At 42.0% G+C, this 17,160-nt stretch overlaps 1 protein-coding gene across 2 annotated transcripts in view; it reads left to right on the top strand.

Moving 5' to 3' along the window:
- LOC137347241 (serine incorporator 1-like) overlaps positions 1–16,766 on the top strand; it is a 40,236-nt gene extending 23,470 nt beyond the window's left edge. For both annotated transcript variants that reach the window (XM_068011530.1, XM_068011529.1), the window contains exons 5-10: positions 2,067–2,204; positions 3,570–3,739; positions 10,457–10,547; positions 10,954–11,104; positions 12,152–12,364; positions 14,013–16,766. In XM_068011530.1, the coding sequence (XP_067867631.1) occupies positions 2,067–2,204; positions 3,570–3,739; positions 10,457–10,547; positions 10,954–11,104; positions 12,152–12,364; positions 14,013–14,151 (902 nt within the window). In that variant the 3' untranslated portion in view covers positions 14,152–16,766. The remainder of the gene's footprint in view (positions 1–2,066; positions 2,205–3,569; positions 3,740–10,456; positions 10,548–10,953; positions 11,105–12,151; positions 12,365–14,012) is intronic.
- Positions 16,767–17,160: the final 394 nt, after the last annotated feature.

Below are 17,160 nucleotides of genomic sequence, written 5' to 3'. Positions count from 1 at the left end.
TGATAGAGGCAGGAACCCTCAACATTTAAGAAGTATTTAGATGAGCACTTGAAATGCCATAGCATACAATATAGTTCATATATTCATATGTATTCATATAATTCGTGTTTCTTGCAGGCAAGCTTTCTCAAGTTACAGGGACCTAAGTTACCTCAAATATCCCATGGTTCCCTATGCCAGTTTCCCCTACACTGGCTTCTGCTGACATCCAAATAAGCAATGTCTATCAGAGATGAAACAAGAGTAGAAGTGTTGGCAGATTTTATTCCCTGTCCCAAACCTATGGAACTGAGGTCAGTTGTTGCATTCCCACCAACATCCTGACTGAGATCAGCTTTCAAGAGTGGGGATCAAATAAGCTCTGATTTGAATAACTTAATTTCTTGTCATATGATGAATATCTTTTTAAATGGAAGAAAATTATCCTTTGGGACAGCTATTTGGTCACACTTTCATCTTTGTAAGTATAAGAATTGAGGCGTTTCAGTTGAATTTCAGCTGCATCGTTGCTTGCCAGCAGGAGCTGGGTTTATGTTCTTAACAGTGAAGCCAAGAGCTGGTGAAAAATGTTAAAAGCCAGACCTTCACAGCACCATCTCTCTCTCCCTGCTCCCATGATTTAATATAATAGCAGAACAGGCTCGAGGGACTGAATGACCTACTCCTGTATGGGATAGGAGATAATGTACTGGCATGGATTAAGGACTGGTTAACTGGCTGAAAACAGAGTAGGGATAAATGGGTCATTCTCTCTTGGCAGGCTGTGACTAGTGGGGTACCGCAGGGATCAGTGCTTGGGCCCCAGCTGTTCAGAATATATATCAATGATTTGGATGTGGGGACCAAATGTAGTATTTCCAAGTTCGCGGATGACACAAAACTAGGTGGGAATGTGTGTTGTGAGGAAGGTGCAAAGCAACTTCAAGGGGATTTGGACGGACTTAATGAGTGGGCAAGAATGGGGCAGATGGAATATAATGTGGACAAATGTGAGGTTATCCACTTTGATAGGAGGAACAGATGTGCAGAATATTTCTTAAATGGTAAGAGATTAGAAAATGTAGATGTACAAAGGGACCTGGGTGTCCTTGTCAGTAAGTCACTGAAAGCTAACATGCAGGTGCAGCAAGCAATTAGGAAGGGTAATGGTATGTTAGCCTTTATCGCAAGGGGATTTGAGTACAGGAGTAGTGAAGTCTTGCTTCAATTGTATAGAACCTTGGTTAGACTGCACCTGGAGTACTGTGTGCAGTTTTGGACTCCTTACCTTAGGAAGGATATTATTGCCATAGAGGGAGTGCAACGAACGTTCACCAGACTTGTTCCCAGGATGGTGGGACTGTCCTATGAAGAGAAATTGGGGAAACTGGGCCTGTATTCTCTAGAGTTTCGAAGAATGAGAGGTGATCTAATTGAAACCTACAAAATGCTTTTAGAAAGTAAGTACCTGTGGATGTAGGGTGAGAACATGACAGGAACATAGGAGCAGGAGTAGATGCAGGTAAGACGTTTCCCCTGGTTGGGGAGTCTAGAACCAGGGAACACAATTTCAAAATAAGGGGGAAGCCACTTAGGACAGAGATGAGGAGAAATTTCTTTACTCAGAGGGTTGTGAATCTTTGGAACTCTCTACCCCAGAGGGCTGTGTAAGCTCAGTCATTGAGTATGTTTAAAGCAGAGATTGACAGATTTCTAAATACAAATGACATAAGGGAATATGAGGATAGTGTGGGAAAAAGGCATTGAAGTGGAAGATCCCATGATTGTATTGAATGGCGGGGCAGGCTCAATGGGCTGAATGGCCTACTTCTGCTCCTATGTTCCTGTCATGTTCTTACCCTACATCCTCACGTATTTACTTTCTAAAAGCAGTCTTCAGATCATTATCAGGAGCAGGATTGCTGTTGACTGACTGCTGCCAACTGCAGCAGGTCATTTGATGTTGGTCAGATCAACTAACTTAGCACTGACTAAGAATTGAAGCGAGGTCTTTTACCCAGTAGGCCACTAGTATTTTTTAAAGTCCTTTGTCTTAATTAGCTAATTTATATTTTATATTTTCTTAGTGTGGTTCTACTTTGGTGTGGTTGGGGCTTTCTGCTTCATTCTCATCCAGCTGATACTTCTCATCGATTTTGCTCACTCTTGGAGCCAGTCGTGGGTTCAGAACATGGAAGAGGGAAATGCCAAATGCTGGTTTGCTGGTATGTAAAAATGTCAACAATTTTTATCCTCCTTGTTTCCACTATGAAAATGCTTTTAAAAGATGCCTGCCTCACACGCCAATCATGGGCTGTTGAGAGGATAAGGAGACAATCCGTTCAAAGCCTCTTCCAGTTCTACCATTGTCTTGTTCACTCGTGGGCCACATGGACACGAGTGACTAGCCTGCTATTTTTCTTTAATTACCGCATTTGATCCAGTAACTGAGATCTAGAACTCATTGTGTTGGGAATCATAGTGTGGACCCTCCTCCTATTGGTGACCTTTGTTGATCAGAGCACCAATTCATTATGCTGTCTTTACTCTTCAGGGACACCACCAGAATTTCAGTAAGGCATAATGGCAAGTGTATGAAGCTGTCGCACTTTGTCCATTTGAACTGTAACAAACATCAAATAGTGCAACTGTTGCTTTTCCTTTCAGTCTCACATGGGGAGAGTGTTGGGAGCTTTTTAAATGCTAGGATGAATTAGGAGTGGGAGTAGTTTGAGGTTTTGAATTAATATTGTTCAAGAACCATACTGCACAGCTTTAAAGAATGTCTTCCCTCTTGTGTATTGGTGACTGTATTTTAAATAAACTCAGCAATGACGTTCTTTGTATTTTGTTATTGTACAAACAAGTTAACTAGTTTCTGTAATAGGAAATTGGTTGGCTGTATGTCATGGTACATAATATACATGTGTCAAATTTGTGATAAGCCAAGAAAATCTACCACATGCCTAACTGTGGTAGAAAGTATAGGCTGGATTTGCAGGAATAAGCAGGATTAGTGGCACTCTACTATTGCTGTTTGTCAATTTAATCACGTTTGTTTTTGAAATTGTCAAGTTCCTAAACTGGCTAATCCCTATTTTCACAGTTCCGTGAACTTTATTTTAACGTATACAGAATATGGAGGTTTTGCTGTCCTTGTTGATATGCATGACCAAATTTTCTTCTGATCCCAGCAGCAACTGACAAGCTTGTAACTTATCAGAACTTTGCCCTGGTATTATGTTGCCCAAAATGCTCTCCAGGCACATCCCAAGTTTGGAAATGCAAAATCTGTCATTGTATTGCTAGGTGTCTTTCACAATTTAAGTGAATATAGTCATAATGATGAATGAGTGTGTTAAATATTCATGCTTAGTGCCACCTCAGTGACAGCATTGAAGGAATATGACAAAATATTGCAAGCATTTTCCACTTTGATTAGGACCAGTTTGTCATTTACTTCAAATAGTATCATTGACCTAAATAATACCTTGTATCATTTTTTATAATATCTATTTATATTGATCTGATTAACATAGTTCTGAAATCAATGTGCACATTTTTATACTGTCTTCCCTCCTACATTACAGCCTTACTTTTCTTTACGGCCCTTAACTACATCCTCTCAATAGCTGCAGTCGTGGTTTTGTATCTTTTTTACACTAAGCCTGATGACTGTACAGCAAATAAGGTCTTCATCAGTCTGAACCTCATCTTCTGCATCATTGTCTCCATTGTGTCCATCCTGCCAAAGATTCAGGTAAGAACATGACCTGAAGAATTTGTGAGCATGATCTGCATTACTGGTACAGAAATAAATATCTATCTACTTGTCAAAAATTCACCAGCTGTTCTATAACTAGGCTTTCTGACCCTACACTGGCAGGTCCTGGAATATTTTGTTAAAGGCACTATATAAATCTAAGCTTGATTTTTGGTTTCTGTTGTAACAAACACAACTACTTGATGCCGCTGTGGGTAAATGCACTACTCGGTATGGTAAATCATCTCGACCTGGAAGGTTCCTGGTTTGAGTCTGACCTGTGCTGAGTTGACTGATATCAGCTGGGTGCTTTAGTTGGCCTCTGCATCCCTGGGCTACATAAGTGAAAATCAGCCAGGGTTCCCACTCCTGATTACTGTCCATTGATCCATATTGGAAAGTGCCTGATTGTCAAGTGACGGCAGATTTAGGTCTGGGTGTAACCTGTGATGTGCCATCACTCAGCCAATTGTCAGTAAATTTTGTACAATTCCATAAACCACCTTTTTAAAAAGAAAAATGTCAGTAGCTACCTGCTCTGTAGATATTGCTTGGTGTATAAACATTAAACTGAGTGAAATATTGAGCATAGTATGAGGTTTAACATGAGCAAGAGAAGTTACCATATCTGAAATGAAGAGAAAAATGATGGAAATCTATGGTATTTGTCAGAATCTGAGAAAAAGTTGGGCTGAAGTTTCAGATGGAGATTGTTCTGAACCCTTTACTTCTGATAGAGTTTCAATCTGAAAGGTTAACCTTTCATATGTGAAATGCTATGTAAACAAAAGAACAAACTTGCATTTATATAGCCCCTTAGATATATAGACCATGTCGGCAGTGGCTTTGTTGGTAGCACTCTCGCCTCTGAGTCAGAAGGTTGTGTGTTCAAGTCCCACTCCAGGACTTGAGCACAAAAATCTAGGCTGACACTTAGAGCGCAGTACTGAGGGAGTGCTGCACTTTGGTGGTGCTGTCATTCAGTTGAGACATTAAACCGAGGCCCCCTCTGCCCACAGGTGGACATAAGAGATCACATGGCACGATATCAGAGACGAGCAGGGGAGTTATCCCCGGTGTCCCTGGCCAATATTTGTTCCTCAATCAATATCACAAAAACAGATTATCTGTCTTTATCCCATTGCTGTGCACAAATTGGCTGCTGTCTTTCCCATTTTACACAGTGACTACACTTAAAAAGTACTTCATTGGCTGTAAAGCACCTTATGGTGCTGTATAAATGCAAGTCTTTTTTTTCTTTTTCTTTTTTTCTTTCAGAAACTCAATTTCCCAAGTGCTTTACAGCCCATTAAGTACTTATATAAAAGAAACTTCACTGTTCTAATGGCCATAAGTTCAGAGCCTCAGTTTTGTCTGTTCAGCTAAGCCCTTTGTTGATGTACAATGGATGAAAATCAAACTTCCATTACCATTCGAACTGCTGAGATGCTCATTGACTTTCCAATGCTGCTTCAGACATAAAAGCAAACAGGTTAATAGTTGTATCATTTCCCTTCACGCCAGCTCATTTAATTGACTGCATTTGCTGACAATGCTATCGCTAGGGGGCAATGTTGTGGCACATGCACAAATGCAGCTAACCAGTCCTGGCAAGCCGGAACGCAGCGCATGCGCAGAGAGCAGGAGACCGTCTGCGCATGTGTGCACCGCGACGCAGCCTGATGACATCAGTGGCGGGCTGTGTTGTCAGGAATCACTTTGTTTAATTTCCCAGCCAACCTTCGTCCAGTAACTACAGGCATTTAATAATGTAAGGTATCAAAAATACTGCAACCCTGGGAATTGATCCTTTATAAACTAAATCTGACTTCATATCGACATAAATAATCATAAATTAAAATGGGTCAAGTGGGTAGATGTCCTAGGATGTTACAGTAATATTGACAAACGTGGATTCATTGAGGAACAAATTAAATAGATGGGTTATAAAAACAAGAAATGCTGGAATCACTCAGCAGGTCTGGCAGCATCTGTGGAAAGAGAAGCAGAGTTAACGTTTCGGGTCAGTGACCCTTTATCGGAACCCAGTTCATTACAGCTCAATTTGTGTGGTTTCTGAAAGACTGACTTTGTGACCAGTGAAAATCTGTCGTCTCTGTATTAACGGAAGCATGGTATTAGTATCACTTAATCCAAGATCAATGGATGTTATAGAATCATAAAACGATACAGCACAGAAGGAAGCTGTTTGACCCATTGTGCCAGTGCCAGTTCTTTGGTAGAGCTATCCAGTAAATCCCAGTCCCTTGCTCTTTCCCCATAATTTATTTCCTTCAAGTATTTATCCAATTCTCTCTTGAATGTTACTATAGAATCTGCTTTCACCAACCTTACAAGCAATGCGTTCCAGATCACAAATCACTGCAAAAAAAAAAAAAAAATCCTGGTTCTTTTATCAATCATCTTAAATCTATGTCTTCTGGTTACTGACCCTTTACCACTGAAAAGTTTATTTTTTTCTTTTTTTTCATTCATTCATGGAAAGTGGGCATCGCTGGCTAGGCCAGCATTTATTGCCCATCCCTAATTGCCCTTGAGAAGGTGGTGGTGAGCTGTCTTGAACTGCTGCAGTCCATGTGAGGTAAGTACACCCACAATGCTGTTAGGAAGGGAGTTCCAGGATTTTGACCCAGCGACAGTGAAGGAACGGTGACATAGTTCCAAGTCAGGATGGTGTGTGACTTGGAGGGGAACTTGCAGGTGGTGGTGTTCCCATACATTTGTTGCCCTTGTCCTTCTAGTTGGTAGAGTTCACGGGTTTGGAAGGTGCTGTTGAAGGAGCCTTGGTGCGTTGCTGCAGTGCATCTTGTAGATGGAACACACTGCTGCCACTGTGCGTCAGTGGTGGAGGGAGTGAATGTTTGTGGATGGGGTGCCAATCAAGTGGGCTGCTTTTTCCTGGATGGTGTCGAGCTTCTTGAGTGTTGTTGGAGCTGCACCTATCCAGGCAAGTGGAGAGTATTCCATCACACTCCTGACTTGTGCCTTGTAGATGGTGGACAGGCTTTGAGGAGTCAGGAGGTGAGTTACTCGGCGCAGGATTCCTAGCCTCCGACCTGCTCTTGTACTTATGTGGCTACTTCAGTTCAGTTTCTGGTCAATGGTAGCCCCTAGGATGTTGATAGTGGGGGATTCAGTGATGCTAATGCTGTTGAATGTCAAGGGGAGATGGTCATTGCCTGGTTACTTGTGTGGTGTGAAAGTTACATGCCACTTAATCAGCCCAAGCCTGGATATTGTCCAGGTCTTGCTGCATCTCTGCATGGGCTGCTTCAGTATTTGAGGAGTCACGAATGGTGCTGAACATTGTGCAATCATCAACGAATATCCTCGCTTCTGACCTTATGATTGAAGGAAGGTCATTGCTGAAGGTGTTTGGGCCTAGGACACTACCCTGAGGAACTCTTGCAGCGATGTCCTGGAGCTGAGATGATTTGACCTCCAACAACCACAACCATCTTCCTTTGCACTAGGTATGACTCCAACCTGCAGAGAGTTTTCCTCCTGATTCCCATTGACTTCAGTGTTGCTAGGGCTCCTTGATGCCATACACAGTCAAATGCTGCCTTGATGTCAAGGGGAGTCACTCTCACCTCACCTCTGGAGTTCAGCTCTTTTGTCCATGTTTGAACCAAGGCTGTCATGAGGTCAGGAGCTGAGTGGCCCTGGCGGAACCCAAACCCATCACTGAGCAGGTTATTGCTAAGCAAGTGCTGCTTGATGGCACTGTTGATGACACCTTCCATCACTTTACTGATGATTGAGAGTAGACTGATGGGGCAGTAATTGGCCGGGTTGGACTTGTCCTGTTTTTTGTGTACAGTACGTACCTGGGCAATTTTCCACATTGCTGGGGTAGGTGCTAGTGTTGTAGCTGTACTGTTACAGCTTGGCTAGGGGTGCTGCAAGTTCTGGAGCACAGGTCTTCAGTACTATTGCCAGAATATTGTCAGGGTCTATAGCCTTTGCAGTATCTAGTGCCTTCAGTCGTTTCTCAATATCCCGCGGAGTAAATCGAATTGGCTGAAGTCTGCCATCTGTGATGCTGGGGACTTCAGGAGGAGGCCGAGATGGATCAATTTGGCACTTCTGGCTGATGATTGTTGCAAATGCTTCAGCCTTATCATTTGCACTGATGTGCTGGGCTCCCCCATTATTGAGGATGGGGATAGTTGTGGAGCCACCTCCTCCAGTTAGTTGTTTAATTGTCCACCACCATTCACGGCTGGATGTGGCAGGACTGCAGAGCTTAGATCTGATCCGTTGGTCATAGGATCGCTTAGCTCTGTCTATCGCATGCTGCTAATGCAGTTTGGCATGCAGGTAGTCCTGTGTTGTAGCTTCACCAGGTTGACACCTCATTTTGAGGTATGCCTGGTGCTGCTCCTGGCATGCCCTCCTGCACTCTTCATTGAACCAGGGTTGGTCTGCTGGCTTGGTAGTAATGGTAGAGTGGGGGATATGCTGGGCCATGAGGTTGTAGATTATGGTTGAGTATAATTCTGCTGCTGCTGATGGCCCACAGTGCCTCATGGATGCCCAGTTTTGCATTGCTAGATCTGTTTGAAATCTAACCCATTTAGCACGGTGATAGTGCCACAAAACACGTTGGACAGTATCCTCAATGTGAAGGCGGGCCTTCGTCTCCACAAGGACTGTGCGGTGGTCACTCCTACCAATACTGTCATGGACAGCTGCATCTGCGGCAGGCAGATTGGTGAGGACCAGGTCAAGTAAGTTTTTCCCTCACCACCTGCTGCATACCCAGTCTAGCAGCTATGTCCTTTAGGACTCAGCCATCTCAATCAGTAGTGGTGCTACTGAGCCACTCTTGGTGATGGACATTGAAGTTCCCCACCCAGAGTACTTTCTGCACCCTTGCCACTCTCAGTGCTTCCTCCAAGCAGTGTTCAACATGGAGGAGTACTGACTCATCAGCTGAGGGAGGGCGGTAGGTGGTAACCAGCAGGAAGTTTCCTTGTCCATGTTTGACCTGATGTCATGAGACTTTGAGGTCCAGAGTCTATGTTGAGGACTGTCAGGGCAACGCCCCCACCCCCCCGCCCCCAACTTATACCACTGTGCTACCACTCTGCTGGGTCTGTCCTGCCGGTGGGACAGGATGTGCCGGTGGGACAGGATGTACCCGGGGATGGTGATGGGAGTGTCTGGGACATTGTCTGTAAGGTATGATTCCGTGCGTATGACTGTCAGGCTGTTGCTTGAGTAGTCTGTGGAACAGCTCTCCCAACTTTGGCAGAAGCCTCCAAATGATAGTAAGGAGGACTTTGTAGGGTTGACAGGGCTGGGTTTGCCATTGTCGTTTCTGGTGCCTAGGTCGATGCCAGGTGGTCCATCTGGTTTCATTCTTTTTTATTGACTTTGTAGCGGTTAGGTACAACTGAGTGGCTTGCTAGGCCATTTCCGAGGGCATGTAAGAGTCAACCACATTGTTGTTGGTCTGGAGTCACATGTAGGCCAGACCAGGTAAGGACAGCAGATTTCCTTTCCTAAAGGGCATTAGTGAACCAGATAGGTTTTTACAACAATTGACGATGGTTTTATGGCCATCATTAGACTAGCTTTTAATTCCAGATTTATTAATTGAATTCAGATTCCAATTCCACCTTCGGCTGTGGTGGGATTTGAACCCATGTCCCCAGATCAATATAATAAAAGCAAAATACTGCAGATGCTGGACATCTGAAATAAAAACAAGAAACGTTGGAAATACTCAGCAGGTCTGGCAGCATCTGTGCAGACAGAAGCAGAGTTAACGTTTCAGGTTATTTTTTTCATTTTTTTTTTATTTGGTTCTTTTAGGTTTTTCAGTTTGTTTAGTTTGTTTCCACTGTGCTTACCCACTGTTTTGGTTTTTTTAATGTGTTTTTTTATGTTTGTGCTTGGAGTGCTCTGCTTTACAGTCATTCACACCCTCTCTGTACTAATGCTTTGTCTTTCAGCACACCATTAACATACCGTTCGCCTTCGTTCCATGACTTTCTGGTCAGTTATTCTCTGACCCTGTCCTATCAACACCTTCACCTTTGTTATCTCTTGCCCCACCCCTGCTTTATTTGCTTAAAACCTTTTACATTTTTAATATTTTGTCAGTTATGAAGAAGGGTCTCTGACCTGAAACGTTAACTCTGCTTCTCTCTGCACAGATGCTGCCAGACCTGCTGCTTATTTCTAGCATTTCTTGTTTTTATTCCCAGATTAATATCCTGGGTCTCTGGGTTACTATTCCAGTGGCAATACCACTATGCCACCGTCCCCCCTGTTTTCCCCTATTTTCATCATTAGTGATTAACCTTTTCTATTCTAAGGAGAATAGCCCCAATTTTTCCAGTTTCTCCACATAACTGAAGTCACTCATCCCTGGTATCATTCTAATAAATCTCTTCAACCTTTCATCCAAGAGCATGGTGCCACGCAGCACTCCAGCTGAGGCCTAACCAGTGTTTTATAAAGGTTTAAAATAACTTCCTTGCTTTTGTACTCTTCCTCTATTAATAAAGCCAATTAATAATTTAATTCAAGATGTAGGTAGACAATGTATACATTTGCAGCTCCCTCCCCCCACCCCTGAGTGCTACTTGTTATTTATTTTAATATAATTAGTCACTTGTGCAAATTGGGAGCTTGCCTACTTGTTTACTGCATTCTTTACTTCTCATTTTATTTCTGCAGGAAGCTCAGCCTCATTCAGGTTTGCTGCAAGCCTCTATCATTACTCTCTATACAATGTATGTGACCTGGTCAGCCATGACCAATGAACCAGGTAAGTTTAACTTTGCAGTTTTACATCAGTTTCTGTACTAGGAAGAGAAGGGCCATCTTTAAATATGGTTAAATACAGTGCGAATTCCCCTGCAATTGTTTTCTTGTCTCACTATTTCTGATCTGTGGTCTGAAATGAAGTTGGGCAGTCTTAATCCAGATCCCACTGACAAAAGTCAACAATATAAACCTTACTGGCAGTTTGATGCTGGTGGATTCTGCCACGGGGGCTGGCTGTGGTGATGGAAATGGTCCATATGGTGCAATAATGGAGTGCTTTCAAGGGACTTGGCAATGAAGCATTCAAAGATTTAAAAAAAAATAAAGGCTGTTTTGTTCACTGCTTAGCATAGATTTGTGAATTGGGGAATAATGGGTTTTACAGTATTTTCTGTCTTTCTGTGCAGAAAGAAAGTGTAACCCCAGTCTACTGAGCATTGTCCAACAAACAACCAGCAACTCAACTGTTGCTCCACCCTCCAGTTCAGTAATCCAGTGGTGGGATGCCCAGAGCATTGTAGGATTGATCATCTTCCTCCTTTGTGTGTTTTATGCAAGGTCAGTATCTGCATGCCTTCTGTGTTTTTTTAGCATTTCCTCTGCAAATAAAAGTCTCCATAAAATTTATCTTAAAAACACAACAGATATGGGGTTCAGTAAGCAAGTTAGGAGTTTGAATCCAGGCCTCAACTAATTGCAAACTAGTTAGTGATGAAAAGGTGTTCCCTTTTCTTGGTTCTCATTTAAATGGAATGCTGTTGGCAGTGGTCTCCTTCACGGCTGTGGGAACAAGCTCACCAGTGGACCGCACAATATCCGTTCCTGTCAGCAGTGCAGCGGTATAGATGACAGCTGTAGGGATGGGGAGGGAGTGGTGTTTGTAGTCTTCCCTATCCTTCCCTCACCGCACACAATTCTGGGGATGAAAATTGCCATTAATGAAAATTGTCATTCCAGATTTAAAACATTTTTTGAAGTGAAATAAAAATTATTTTATTTAGATATATTAGTTCACTGCACTGTTGGTTGATTTTTTTTTCTTTCAGAGGGCCCTCCACCAATTTCCTGTGCACTATTCCCTTGTTTCCTGATCCAGCCAGTTCTCTGTGCTGTGCATTGTACTCTCCTGTTTTCTCAGAGCAAACAATCTCTTGTGCATTATTTTCTTTCTTATGTGTTTTTTTTAAAGTATTGATTTAAGTATGGTGGACAGGAAACTGAGACTAATTCAGTGAAGTAAAGACAGATCAATTATTTGCTATCCATTTGGCTGCCTTGCCTAGCTTCCTCTGGAGAGCTCTACATCTGAACTCTTCAACTTTAGTTTGCCAAGCAGTTCCTTTTATTGCCATCCATAGCAACCTTTGCATTTTAAAGTGTTCAGATATTTAATCAGAACAGTGAAATGTACTTAAAGGAGTTGCTTGTTGTCTTTAAATCAGAAAAAATTGGAGAGAGAATGAGAAAGGAATCATGTTAAATGAGGTATACGCCAAACGCAAGTTTGTTGGTTGTGAGCTTTAGTTTTTTTTGAAATAAAAAACACAAAGGGAACTGTACCATAAACAACTTTCCCTGATAGCACAATTTCTTTTTGTCCTGCAGTATCCGATCATCTACTAATGCTCAAGTTAACAAGCTGCTGATGACTGAAGAAGGCGAAGGGACGATGGGAGAGTTCTCTGCACCCCGTGAAGATGGGTTTCATCGTGCAGAGGATAACGAGCAGGATGCAGTTACCTACAGCTATTCCTTCTTCCATTTTTGCCTCTTCCTGGCCTCCCTCTACATCATGATGACACTTACAAACTGGTACCGGTATGTCTTGCATTGTTAGATCAATACCAGGCAATGCTAAATATAGAAAAGGTGCCCTCTACCACATTGCATACTAAATAAAACTTAAGCCTATGGCTTAGTTTTCAGAGAGAAGGCTGAAGGAGCATGCCATGAAATGGCATAATGTAGTTTGGTTCCATTAATTGCTCAAGACAGGATTCTGGTCCCATCTAGAATACATTTTACTGGGCAGGTAAAGTTGAGAAGTTAAGTATTTGCCCAGAAGGATGTAAAGAGCAAAAATTAGAAGGAACAGTTACCTAAAGCCACTTAGTGCCACCTTGTAATGACTGGCTCATATTTGGCCTTGTTACTCCTCTCATCACTCAGTACAGCATTAAGCCACACAGCCCAGAGCATTCTATATTCAATTCACTTACAAAGTGATTACTGACAACGCAGCCGGCAGCTTACGTCATCCGACTGCACCAACCTGCGCACATGCGCAGATTGGTTCCTACCCTCTGCGCGTGCGCTGTGTTCCGCAGTGCCAGGACTGGTTGGTGCATGCGCAGATGAAGTTATCGCGTAACGCGAGTAGATGGTGGGGGTATCCGGGCCGGAGAGATCAGGGGTGTGGGGAGAAGGGGGTGTGGGGAGCTGGTAGAGAACGGGTGTGGGGAGAGCACAGCCCAAGAGCTTTCTGGTGGCGGGTGCGCTCTCCTCCTCCTACCCCCCCCCCCCCCCCCCCCCCCCGACCATTCGCCCACAGCCCCTGGCCCGCTTGCTCACCCACCCGCCCGCACATTCACTGCCCCCCCACCTCCCTGCCCGCTCGCTCCCCTCCACGATCGCTTCCTCCCCTCCGGCCATTGTGTGCTGCCATGTGTTTAGGTTGCCATCGTGTGATTATTTGAGCAGCACCATCTTTAATCCTGGCAGCTGCCTGACGTCACAGATGGTGATCTTTTAGTGGCACAGGCTGCATTTGCGCATGTGCCATTGCAGCACCACCTAGTGGTGGAGTTGTCAGCAATCGCAGCCATTCACTTATTACAGCTGAGTTAATTGGTCTCAGCAGCTCTAGGCTAAGGGGACATTTAAAATGTAAAAATATTCAACTGCCGTTTTTGCTCCTCATTGTTGTACAATGACTCATCTTGGAAAGCATGCAAGTATGTCTGAAAGGAATAAAATAGGGCTTGGATATAAGTAGCCTGCTAATGCTTACCTTGTATGATGGGTGGCCAGTTAGCGAAGGTACTGCCTCTGGAGTTGTACCCCAGGTTTTGCCAGCTTTCATCCATATATTACTTGCTTGAATTTGTAAAGGGACTAAAACATGGCTTTGTTCAGCCTTTAGATTAGTAATTTTCAAAGAAAATATCTGAGCAAAGGAAGGCTATTTTTCTTCCGATCTTTTTATACTTAACACTGCCCCCTGCAGACTCTCTTGATTTGCTTCAGTTAATTCTACTGTTCATATTTCTCTCAGTTTCCAGTTTACTTGTAAGCATGCCTGTAACCTATTTAAATTGTAAATTCTGTTTACTAACTCAATTGTATGGGCTTGAGAACTAGAGTAAATGTCAGCCCAGTGTATTGCATTAATATCCCTTGCTACTGATTATTAACTGGCAGTTATATGAATTTTATTTACTTATTAACCCTTGTGCTATCATCTTAGCCCTAGCTCTGATTACTCAACTGTGCAAAGTCCCTGGCCGGCAGTCTGGGTGAAGATCTCCTCGAGCTGGATTGGACTGCTGTTGTACTTGTGGACTCTGATTGCTCCTCTCATTCTGTCGAATCGTGACTTCAGCTAAGCAGTAAAAGGCACTGCTTACGGCCACTTACCTTTTTTGTTATATACCCTCTACGTTAGGCTAAATTCCTCCAATGCCTTGATTGTAAATAAAGTTATCTATGGTTTATCACTTACAAGGAAACTTAATACTTATAAAAAATGCTGTAGCACACCATTTTGAGCTAGTCGTTTCCTATCAGGATGTCTTTTTATGCATTGCACTGTAACTTTTTGATGCTCATTTTCCCCATCCCTGTGCACAGGAACTTCTATAAGTGATAATACGGATAATGAAACCTTTTTTTCCCATCCTATTTGACGAAGTAGTGTTTGAAGCTGCTCTTTTAAACCATTGATACAATGTATTCAAAATATCGCATCTGCACGCACTTATGGTCGGCCAGCTGTTTTCATGCATAATTACTGTGCTCACATTTTGTGATGTTAACTGCCGATGGAAAATGATTGTGCTGTAATTACACCCTCCTGCCAGTGGAGATTCAACGTATACATGTTTACATAGACAGTTTTCATTATGAGCACATAGCAATTTTATTGGAAATATAAAGGCAGATGGTATTACTTTAAAAGGGCTGAATTATGCCTGTGTGCCTTAGTCCAATTATCTCTTGCCATCTAACTGTGCTTCATTTTTTAGACTACACCTGGTCTTCACTCCCCATGCACAGTGCCATGGGAAATGACCTGGTTTTAAAAAGGAAAAACTAAGTCTAGCTTAGCCAGCTGCAAATTGTCCAAAAAAAAAAAATTCTAATCACAAAATATTACCAAACATATACATCACATCATTGATTAAAAAGTGGGAGATCATTGATGCCTTGTCAGTATTTATTTGAGGAATGTCAGTGAACTTTGAGAAGTTTGTGAGGTTGTGGGGGAAGGATTGTGACCTGGGGTTAATGAAGGATCTTTCTTTTTGACAAACTGACTAGATATGGAACCAAGGATTGGAGGTTTGTTTACAAATAAAGCACAAGAATAAAAGACAGAAACAGCATGCAAAGTGCTGAAGTGATTATGGTATCTTTTCTAAAGAAAACACAGGAGTAATGTAGGTTAGAAAGCTTTTTAAGGGAGTTTTCAGTAGTTAAAAAGACATACTTGTGAGTTGAATTTGTAATACGTAGGATGCAGAAAGGATATTAAACTGTCAGAAGGCTGTCTTTTACCTAGAAGAGTACAGCTGCTTTTGTATTGTGATAATGGTCTGCTAGTACCACTATTGCATGTTGCTAGTGGGAGCGTTAAAATGACGAGGTTCAGTTAGGCTTACGACTGGGATGACCCATTAAAAGATAGGACAGCACAATGATGAGGTACGGGCATTTTCTATTGATACCTCTTCCCACATTGATCCCCTTAAGCAAAACAGGGATAGGTTAGAGTTGTCAGATTTTAAATAACTCTGAAGTTGGAATGATATGCTTCCTATGTAGTATCTTTACTTTGGGTATGCTGGGAGGTAGGAATTTTTAATCGTGTTGTGTATGTGGGTGTAACAGAGGAGTGTTCCTTACTCCACATGTCATAGGAAACTGGATCAATCATGTGGAAGCAACTGTGGGGGAAGTTGCTATTTATTTTTGAGGTAAAACACTAAAGGAATTATTTTCTAAATAGTCAATTTCTGATTCTTTTAAAAGCATTGTGAAATGGAAAATCTCGGAGGCAGTGATCTAGTCTGTGTTTGGGCAGTAATTGTCTATGTAGTCATCTGATTCACTGTGACCTGATGCAGCATGTTTAGAGCAGTAAAGATTTGTAATGTCTGCTACTGCTTGTATTGAACACAAAAGTACTAGTTTAAGTCTTCAAAATTACGAATGTATCTACTCTTTATAAACCTGTCTCATGAAAAAGTAGAAGGCATCTAAATTTTTTTTATATAAAGTAAAATGATCTTGACATTTTATAATCAAAGTTGTACCTAATGTAGTTGTCTGATTTCTCTGTTTAAAATCCCCTGGAGGATGTTTTTTAATCAGTTGTAAAAAATGGTAAGTCTGGAGACTTAATGTTGGTTTTCAAAACTAAAAATATGCCTTACCAATTGTGCTTATTTCAGAAGATGCTGTGTTTGGTGCATTTCATTTGTTAATGAAGGCAAATAATTTCGTACCGTTCAGAGATTGGTTATTTTCACCGCCTCCCCCATTCTGATCTTTTATGCAAAATTCAGGCACCGAATTGTGCTGTATGTTGCAAGCATAGAAATCCACACAGTAATTGTACAAATGTCCATTTGCCACAAGATGTTGCACCACTTGGAATCACTTGCCCAAAGATGGTTTCACCACAAAGTAATTGCAACAAGAGTTATAGGGTGAGAAAGGGCTTTTCAATATAATAGTTGTGCTTTCTTCAAAGCATTTTGCTGCAATGTATTACTGCCGACTGTTAAAGAAGGAGGCTGCTCAAAAACGGTCACAAGCAATAATGATTTAATGTTTTTGCATTTTTTTGGGAATAGGATCAATGATTAGGAAAATGGAAATATATGTATTTAACCAGTTGTAGGCATGATCAGTCACTCCTTCTCTGATAGGTGTATTTGTAATATATGTATCATAAATTTAAACGGGACTTTACCAATAAAGATCCTTTTTTCTTTTCCTCCAAGTCTGATGTGTGACTTTGTTTTCCAAGTTCAGTGATTTTCTGCGATGAAGGCTGAAATTCTAATTGAACAATAAAAAGGGAAACACAAATTCCTGTTCAAATCGATCTGAATGTCTGAATCAGAATGACATTGTCGTTTTAAGCTAATACTGGCAGTTATGATTGAGTCACTTTGAAATGCTAGCCTGACTTCCTCTTTTCAGCTGCTAAGTGGACTTGCTATGGATTTTTTTCTTTTAGATTTGCGTGTTGCATCTTTTTCCATCTTGTCACATGGTTGAATTTTAACCAACAAATGTGGAGCTTGAGCTTTGAAATCATTTCTTTGGAATCTGATTATGTCTAAGATATAGTGATTCATTTTAATGCTGGGCAAGATGAGCCTGCC

The sequence above is a fragment of the Heterodontus francisci genome, chromosome 31, assembly GCF_036365525.1.
Source record: "Heterodontus francisci isolate sHetFra1 chromosome 31, sHetFra1.hap1, whole genome shotgun sequence".
NCBI lineage: Eukaryota > Metazoa > Chordata > Chondrichthyes > Heterodontiformes > Heterodontidae > Heterodontus > Heterodontus francisci.
The sequence above is the reverse complement of the archived record's forward strand: the minus strand, read 5'-3'. Positions and strand labels throughout refer to the sequence as shown.